The sequence below is a fragment of the Antrostomus carolinensis genome, unplaced genomic scaffold (assembly GCF_000700745.2).
Source record: "Antrostomus carolinensis isolate BGI_N321 unplaced genomic scaffold, ASM70074v2 scaffold25966, whole genome shotgun sequence".
NCBI classification, from domain to species: Eukaryota; Metazoa; Chordata; class Aves; order Caprimulgiformes; family Caprimulgidae; genus Antrostomus; species Antrostomus carolinensis.
Window position 1 is genome coordinate 35,449 of NW_010322909.1, and position 9,170 is coordinate 44,618.

Sequence of the window (9,170 nt, forward strand, 5' to 3'; positions counted from 1 at the left end):
CGGCTGCGCCCCGTCCCCGGCTGTGGTGTCTTAAATGCAGGCCATCTGCGGTGTCCCCGCTGCCAGAGCAGATGGACTTGTTTTGGGCCTCTAAGGGAAATGAGTGCTTTGGTGGATGTACTCGCCTGCGTGTAATAGTCCTCAGGGATTTCCCAACTCTGCTGTAAATGTATCCTGCAGGCCAGGGCCAAGAGGAGGGGAGGGGGGTCCTTACACCCCTTGGTGCTGGTGGAAAATAGGCTTTGGTGAAATCTATTCCCTTGGAAGCACTAATAACTCCCAGGCTTGCTCCCTGCCCCTTCCCAACTACCTGGGCTCATTAGTGAGACCCCATCAGCACAGACTAATTAAGAACAAGGGAGGTTCAGAGCTATTTAATTATGAGCTGCTGCATCCTCCTGGACACTGTGGTCTTCCTCCCCCCTCACCCTCTCCCTCTGTGTGTCCTCTGATGGGAAAAATACCCACATCTGGGTTTCCACTAGTTCTGGTTTTGGAAATGTCAGCCCAGAGGAGACCCTGGCTCTAGGAAAAACCTGGGGTCAGCTGGGCTCCCTTGGAGCCAGGTGCATGAGCTGCCTCAGGGTTTTGATCACTTGGTGCCCAATTCTATCAAGACTACCAGGAAAGATGGTTTTAGGTTCAAACCAGCCATGGAGAGGGACCGTGGGACAGACACAGCTCAGGTCCTGCCATTCATTACCACCTCCTGACTCCCTCCATGCTGGGGGAATGGAGGAGGTAACTGGGTCCTCAGCCTCAGGCTGAGGCTTTTCCAGTGAAAATAGGCAGCAATCCCATCCCAGTGCCATTACTGGGAGAATAAGTGTGACCCCTCTCCTCCATAGAGAGCTGTGGTCTGTGAAGTCCCTGGAAGCCTCAGCCAGATGTTCCTCCTGGCTGGTGGCTCTCGCAGGGATGTGCAAACAACTTGTTCAGCCAAAGATCTCCTGACCCACAGGCTGAGAGGCTTTTCCCATGAAGCAGCTTGTCCCATGTGCTGGCTGGAGCTGAGCCCCTGAGACACGTCCCCTCTAGCTCCCAGTGAGGGGATTTTGGTCCCGACCCTGCGCAGGGAGAGCAGCCAGGAGCAGGGAATCAGCAGGTCCTCACCTGCCCTGGCGCGGAATGAGCCCTCAGCATCTCCTGTTTGTGTTTCAGGGCAATGACCAGGTTCGGTTTGAGCTCACCTGCTATGCCCTGTGTCCCAACATCAAGGTAAGGCACTCAAAATTGTCCCCTGGGTTCCCACCGCCGGGCTACTGACCCCTTCCCCAGCTGGCAGGGAATTTTGTTTTAACACCGATGCGAGCAGCCGTGCCTCGCTTTTAACAAGCTGCCAGCTGCACAAAGCGACATTTTGGCATTTGAGGGGGCTGTAATGATCCTTAATTGACCTATTTTTACCCCAAACACTACGAGGCCACAGAGGAAACAGTACCAGGGCAGCTGCTGGATAATCGATGCTGCATCCAGCATCCAGCACCATGTTGGGGTCAGGGGTTTGGGTTTCTCCACCCTTGTGTGGGAAGATTAAATTTCAGCTGGGGCACCAGCACCCTGTGGGTCTCTGCTCCTCTGGGGAACCTGGGATGATGCCAGGGGGCATAAAGGGACTGGGGGCTCCTTATCTCATGCTCCTGCCCTCCCACCAGGTCATTGCTCCATGGAGGCTTCCTGAGTTTTACCAGCGCTTCCCCGGACGTCGTGAGCTGATGGACTATGCCAAGGTAGGAGGTGGCTCAGGGTGGCCACAGGATGCTCACCATGGCCTGGTGGGTGACAGCAGCAAGCCCTGCATGACACCCCTGCGGCACCATGATGGTCAGGGGTTTTTTTTTCCCCCCTCTGTATTTTTTTTTCTCCTTTCTTTTTAAAAGCCTCCTAATTACCTGGCTATTAACGGTAACCTGCTTTCCAAGGAAACGGGTCTCAGCTCCCTGACTTGCGTAACAGACAAAGCAAATACATTTGCCTTTGTTGTCCCTTCCTTTTTGAAGTACAAGTTGCAATAAAACATATTAGAAGTTTTGCATCAGGTTTTTACGTGCCCACCAGGGTACCTTTCTTTTTTAGCGACTTCATGGAAATGCTTGACAACTCAGCTCAATCAATCAAAAGGGAAAAGGCAGCTCTGTGCATAAACCAGAAAATTGCTTCAGTTTTTAAATAGCTGCTGTGGAAGCTGCCTGGGCAATCTCTGCGAAGGCGAGGTGTGGAGCTGGAGGGATGCGGTGCAGGGTGAGGAGCCCTCCGAGCCCATTAGGGCCGCTGAGAGCGGCGTGTTGAGGATTGTGTTTGCCATCTGCTGTTGTATTATGAAGGGGCGAGTTTACGAGAGCTTTCCATATGTTGCCAAACAAATTGTCAAATAGGGGAGTTATTAAGAGCGCCGCGGTTTTATTATATGGAAAATAGAACATGTGTTTTGGGTTTGGGGGGTTTTTTTTGTTGTTGTTGTTTGGAAGGGGTGGAAAAAGGGAAATGAAATGGGTTGGAGCCCTGTTCAAAGTGAAAGGGTTGGGGTTGAGGGTTTGTAGTGCCTCTTGGTCTCTGGTTATGTTAGGCATTAAAAAAAAAAAGGAGGTTTCCCTTCTTTTTCACGCTCAGGAGAGGGAGAAACATGTCCGGGTCCTTTCAGCACTTGGATGCTCTGTGCTCAGGGAGTTACAATATGATGATGTTTGGGGCTCGCTTGCCACTGTTGAAAGCGAGGATGTGTGCTGTCTGGGTGATGGAGCAAGCCTTGCTCTGGTGGTTGCTTCATCCCCACAACCAGTTGAGGCTGAAACACCTTAGAGAGAAAGGTGAAGCTCTTCTGGATGCTGCTCCAGGGTGAGCCATCACCATGGGCAGAGCTGGGTGGGGTGGAGCTCGTTGGAGCTGTGCTGTCAAAATGAGATGTCTCCTTGGTTGTGGCACGTTTGGCCCCAGGTAAGGCTGCCTGGGCTTGGAGGATGTTCGTATGTGGGTGTGGACTTAGAGGATCCTCTTTGAAGTGCTAACATGGAGTGAGGATGGGCTGTGGAACATGGCCTTCCCCAACTGGCAGGAGGAGGCAGAGGTCTGCCTGGGAATGTGAATCTACTGGGGCTTGTGGCTCATGATTCTGCAGGTATTTGGGTCTGAAAGATGCATTGATATGTCCTGGACGAGATGAGTGTGACTGATGGCACTAGGAGAGCCCGTCAGAGGACACACCCTCCACCAGCCCCGCACCAAGACTGGGTGCAGCCCCTCGGGGTTGGCTTTAATTAACTTGGTGAAATTAACAATTAACAATTAACAATTGCTTGGCTTTAATTAACTAAGGTGAAATATCCTCTGCCAACACCTACAAGGGCGCTGGGATGAGGACAAGGATGGGAGCGTGGTCAGACCCCAGACAGAGTTGAGGTCTGTCCCTCAGCCCATGGTCTCTCCCCAGCATTATTCTGGAAGTGACCTGAGTTAGTTCCTCTGCAACATTAGGATTTATCTGGGGACCTTGTTCCCATCTCAAGGTGATGGGTTAAGGACCATGATTTAACAACCAGAAACATTTCCTTCCTCTATTCACAGCAAACAAGGAGCCTCTGCTCAGCTCCTCTTTTCTGGGCCAAGCCCTTGGCTGATGTCCCTGCTGTGGTGACACTGATGTGGCAGAGCTGCCCGGCAGTGAACAGGCTGTATAGACATGTGGAGGCATGGTGGGAACCCACAGCCACCGCCTCTGTTCCTGGCTCACCATGGCCATCCAGCAGCCAGGACATCACAGCTCGGCGTGCTGGCAGGGTGGGCAACGTCCCCACCAGCTCCGGTTGTGAGCTCACCGCCGTCGCCTCTCCCGCTAATTTCCCCGTGTATTCACCTCGTCTTCACAGGCAATTTCCCCCATTGAAGTGTCAGCAGATAATTGAGCGTGCCGGTGACCTTGTTAGGGAGCTGGGCTTGGCGCTGTGCGCTGCGCCGGGGAGGCAGCCGGTGCGGGGCCGTGCGTCCCGGGCATGGTGCGCTCGGGGTGCCTGGGCTCTGGGGAACGCCTGCCACCCGTGTGCCGTGGGTCTGCATCTCCATGTGTGTGCATGAGGCTGTGGGGACATGTGTGTTGTCCCCTCGAGGCAGAGCATCAGTCCTGTTTAGGCTGGAGAGCATCCCGTGGTTTTCAGGACTTCTGTCCCTGTGTCACCTCCTCCTGGAGCTCAGCTGAGGGAACGTGCCATCCTGGACCTGGATCTAGAAAAAAGCACATAACATCTGTGCCAACGTCTCTATCACTTGGGTTCATGGGGTGCTCTGGGGCTTCATCTCCACTTGTGGTGGGTCTGGGGCAGCTGTTCTCCTCCCAACCACACCATGTCCCTGATGGCCCCATCGAGGTGGCCCTCATGGTGGGAACTGGTAGGGCCCAGGGTCAGGGACACAGATGTCCACATTGCTCTGTGCTGTCTTGCTGGTGGCTGTGGATTGTCCCTTTGTGCTGTCAGGTCTGATCCCAGCAGGAGCCGGTGCTGGTGGGGGCTGGCTCTCCCCATGGGCTTGCTCAGTGCTGCTCTCCTTCTCTTGGCAGAAACATGGGATCCCAGTGCCTGTGACTCCCCAGACACCGTGGAGCATGGATGAAAACCTCATGCACATCAGGTGAGAGGCTGGGCAGGCAGGGAGCTCCTGTGGGGTGAGGACCCAGACCACGGGGCCCTGATCCTCTTGTCCTGTATGGTCAGGACAGCCCTTCCCACCTCCAGCATCCCAGGCTGCCCCACCACGTGCTCACCAAGGGTGACCCCAAAACCTCCAGCCTCCTTTTCTGCCTAGTTGTCCATGTCCCATGTGGCAATATCTATCTCCTGGGCTTTCCCAAGCCTGACACTCCTTGTAGGGTTGCTACTGAAAGCTCCTTGAGATCCTTAACACCTATTTACACCCATCCTCGTGGGGTGGTGGGAGTCGAAGGGGGGGTTGTCCTGGTGGGTTTTGAGGTTGCAGGTGCTGCAGTGACTTCTCTCTCCTTCCCTGCCTGCTGCAGCTACGAAGCCGGGATCCTGGAGAACCCCAAGGTAATCGATCATGGCCAGCATGGCAGCCACCGGGCCGAGGGCGTCTCGGGTATTCGCCGCCTAATTGGAAATTTTATGTGTGCAGGGGGGAGGCCCTGCCGCCCACCCCGGCCCCTCCGCCTCTCCCGGCACGTTAATTGCCACTGATGTGAATAGGGGAAGGGACCGTTTCAGGGTGACACCAGAGGGGACAATGTCGCAGGGCAGCAATAAAGGAGCAATTAGACAGATGAGGCGCTGGTGGTGGGTGACGGACTCCAGGTTGGCCACTACAGCTTGGGTCCCCTGCCGGTGCCTGCAGCTCGCCTATCTCTCCTCACCCTCCCATCCCTGCTATCCATGGGGAAGCAGGATAAAACCTCTCCTTGTGTGGGGTGGTGCTTGGAGATCCTAAGGGCATCCATAGGACCCCCAGCTCCCAGGCAGCTCTGGCTGTTTTGGTGCTGCCGGTGAGCGCAGCACGTCGCTCCGGAGGCGAACGGTGCTCGTGGTCCAGCCGCCTGCGTGGTTCATGCTCCAGTGGGTCACAACACTCGGTGGCTACTTAAACTATCCATCAGTGCTAATTAGACAATCCAGGGAGAGGAGGAGGAGGCAGGTGGAGAGGGAGAGGAGCTGGCTGGAGCTCAGTGCCCGCAGCCGGCTCACTGTGGCTGGGCTGGCATGTGGCCCCGGCGAGAGCGTGAGGAAGGTGGAGAGGGGGTCCAGCTCCCTCTTTGGTTGCCTCTAGAGGGGTGTCTGTGGGTCAGGCTTTGCCAAAACTGGGCCCTTGGGGGGTCTCCTCCAGGAGAGTGCTTGGTACAGGGATGGGTTTTCATGGCTCTAGCAGGGGATAGGAAGGGACAGACCCGTACCCTTCCTGGTGCCCCCATCCTGACCCACCCCTCCGCACCCAGCACCTCTCCCCTTGGGGAAGATCCCTGGTGCTGAGGCTCTGCCAATCCCGCTTCCTTCCCAAAGCCAGCCTGGAAAATGGGTCTAGTGTAGCAGAGAACAGAGCAGTGACCCTGTTCCTGAGCATCACCAGGAGGTGACTTCCCAGAGCACGGTGCCACCACTGTCCCCTTCCCCAGCCTGGGAAGCAGTGCCAGGCACCGAGGTGGCTGCAGCTGGATCTGGGGTGCCGGGCACAGAGGACTCCCCACCCCAAACCCCCGGGACCTGCCAAACGCAGGGATTTGAAAGCAGATGGTTGAGCTATTTTCTGCCTCTGTGAGGCCCGATTGAAGGGCAATGAGGCAGCTAATGCGGAGAAAGATAGAAATTTACTTGCTTTAACTTCATATGGCACTCTGAAAGAGTTCATTCAGTCCCGGGCACAACAATATCAGCCGGATGAATAAACCATTTGCGGCATCGATAGCTCTGCATCATGGTTTACTTCATGGACCATTTGCTTCCAATTTCTTCTCTTCTTGCCCCGTTTTTCTTGCTTCTTTCTTCCCCCCTCCTTCTCTCCCTTTCCACACACTCTTCCTTTTTTTTTCCTTTCTCCCCCCCCCCCTTTTTTTTTCTCTCTCTCCCCTTTAAAGATGACATTGCAGGACGAGCCCCCCTGCGGGGAGGGATAAATAGGAGGCATTGATACACTGCAACAAACTATTTGTCATTTGAACTGTGCTTTTAGGAGAGAGAATAAAAAGAGGACAGACTCGCACGGTAATGATGGAATGCAAGCCAAACGTCACTTTTATTTCTATTTAGTTATTTTATTTAATAGAGGTTTTCATAGTTGGCTCGGAAAATTGGAAACTACCTGACTTTGACTTCCAATGTTTAGTAAAGAGTTTTTAATACTTTCCGGTATTTTTTCCCCTCCCGCCCTCCCCATCTTTCCTTTTGAACTCAAAGTTTTTCATCATCTCTCGTGGGTTTGTCTAGTTAATAAGTGTGATCAGGGCTAGAAAAGGCCAGACAATGTAAAATTGAAATCCTCAGCCCGTGTAATTTGTGCGTGTGCGCGCGCAGGGGCCACGGGGGAAGTGCGAGTGCAAGAGCCTCCTGCTTAAAACAAGGGAAAGGGGCAAAAATGAGAGAAAATGGGAACCTGAGGGTGGTTTTGCTGGGGTAGGTAGGTCTGTGTTCCTGGGACTTGGCTGCGGTTGCCACCGGGATGTGCACCTTGGGGTTTGGGGTGAGGCCAGGGGGGTACTCCAGTGTGCAGGGGCCAGCAGGGATGCTCATGGCTGGGCAGGCTGCTGGCAGTGACTGGGCTTTGCTATTTATTAGACAAAAAAATAATAATTGATTTTCTCTAAAAGGCTTATTTCCCATCTTTTAAAATTTTAGAAAATGTTAAAACTTCTGCAGATTTTTTTTTTTTTTGCCTGAAAATGTTAAAAATTATTTAAAGCAATCACTTTTGTGGTTTTTGATTATGATTTTTTTTTTTTAACTTACTTTCTACTTTGTCCTTTTTTACTTGCTGGAGAGGAGGAGAAGGAAGGAAATGGGAGCAGGAGAAAAGTTGTACTGTAAAAAGGAGAGGAGAAGCAGGGGGAGTGTGGGCTGGGGTGCAGGCAGAGCCCTGGGTGCAGGCAGGGCCCCACTGCCCAACAATGCCCAGAGCTCCAGCTCTCACCAGTTGGGTTTTGTGTGGAAATACCAGTTTACCACCATTTAAAACACTTGCAGGAGCAGCTCAGTTTGGAGAAACTCCACCGAGCTGCTTGCACAGGGGTTTAGGTTGCTGGGACACCTCAGCCAGAGGCTCCTTTGAGATGTTCCCTCCAACATTGACCCAGGACAGCTTTGGCCCAGCCCGGCTCTGCAGTTCTCTTGCTCGGTGCTTACTTTTCTTTTCACCACATTACACAGGCCCTGGGCACTCTGTGCCTCAGTTTCCCTCCCCTCTGCCAGAGCTAAAGCTGGATGGAGGGGTTCCCTTTAGAGAAAGAAGTTTGCATGTGCTGGTCCGAAAGTGTTTTGAGGGTCAACACGCACAGCCGTGTCACGCATGAGTGCTGAGGGGACATGCAAAATTACAAAATATTTGCTCTCCAGGCAGAAAGCTTTTTTTAATTCTACTTTTTTCCCCTCTTCTGGCACGTGCTTCAATTGCAGCAATTCATTCTCAGTGCCCGAGCCTCTGGTGGCCCAGCTCTGATGGAGATAAGATGCCTTTTTCCTATAAATCTAGAGAAAAAAAAATATATACATAAAGGTTGATGTGCTCTGAAATGGGTTTTTGCTTTGTTCCTCTATTTTCCCCCGTGTGTATTAACCCCGGGGACACCACGAAGGAGCCGGTGAGCCTGGAGCACCTGCTGGGGTCAGGCCTCTTCATTGGGTTTTTTCGGTCGGTGCTGAATAAGCCCGGCCGCGGTGCGGGGACGTGTGGGTGCCCACCCTGCCGCTCCTGCCATCGTCCCGCTTTTTCCCTGCCTGACTTGCTTCTCCGCAGCCATCCCGCCTCCAGCTGTGGGGGTGTCGGAGGAAAAGATGAGATCAAGTTGAGGGGAAAAATTGGCTGATTCTTCCAACCCCTTTGTTCCCGGGGCCTTGGTAAGCGCCGGAGCTGTGCCGTGCCAGCCCCGTGCTTTGGGATGGGGATGGGGGATGTGGGGTCAGGGTTGGGAATGCCAATGCCACTAATTTTTCCCCTCTTCTCTTCCCCTTCATGGGCAGAATCAGGCCCCCCCTGGGCTCTACACGAAGACCTGTGACCCGGCCACCTCTCCTGACACCCCAGACGTGCTGGAGATCGAGTTTGAGGAGGGTAAGTGCTTCCTTGCAGCCAGCCCCTCGTCCCTCTATTCCCTCTGAAACCCAACCCCGTGCCCTGGCCAGGACCGGGGGCCACCGGCAGCCAGGAGCACCCCCAGGGTGGGTGCAGGTGGGGTGAGCCCCGAGTCATGGCATCGGGACACAGGAAGGTGCTTGTAGCACATTGGGGGCACTTCAAGGTGAGTAGAAGGTCTGGTTATGTCTCAGGGGGCTCAGTGGGAACCCCCTGAGAGCAGAGAGGGGTCTGAACCCCTAACCCAACCATCGAGGTGAAGCGGGCACGGGGTCCCTCTCCCGCAGGGTGGCACGCAGGTGGCTCTGGGGTCATGCAGGTGGCCCTGGACAGTGTCACAGTTGGGGAGATATTCCAGCAGGATTTGGCTAGTGGTTGCACAAAGGAGTCAGGGA

General features: G+C 54.1%; 1 protein-coding gene across 1 annotated transcript in view; it reads left to right on the top strand.

The window, feature by feature from the left end:
- Window positions 1–9,170, top strand: part of ASS1 (argininosuccinate synthase 1) — a gene marked incomplete at its 3' end in the record, with an annotated part of 15,872 nt that overhangs the window by 4,094 nt on the left and 2,608 nt on the right. Inside the window, 5 exon segments of the mRNA XM_010170429.2 lie at window positions 1,162–1,218; window positions 1,656–1,730; window positions 4,550–4,620; window positions 5,006–5,036; window positions 8,664–8,754. Coding sequence (XP_010168731.2) covers window positions 1,162–1,218; window positions 1,656–1,730; window positions 4,550–4,620; window positions 5,006–5,036; window positions 8,664–8,754 — 325 coding nt within the window.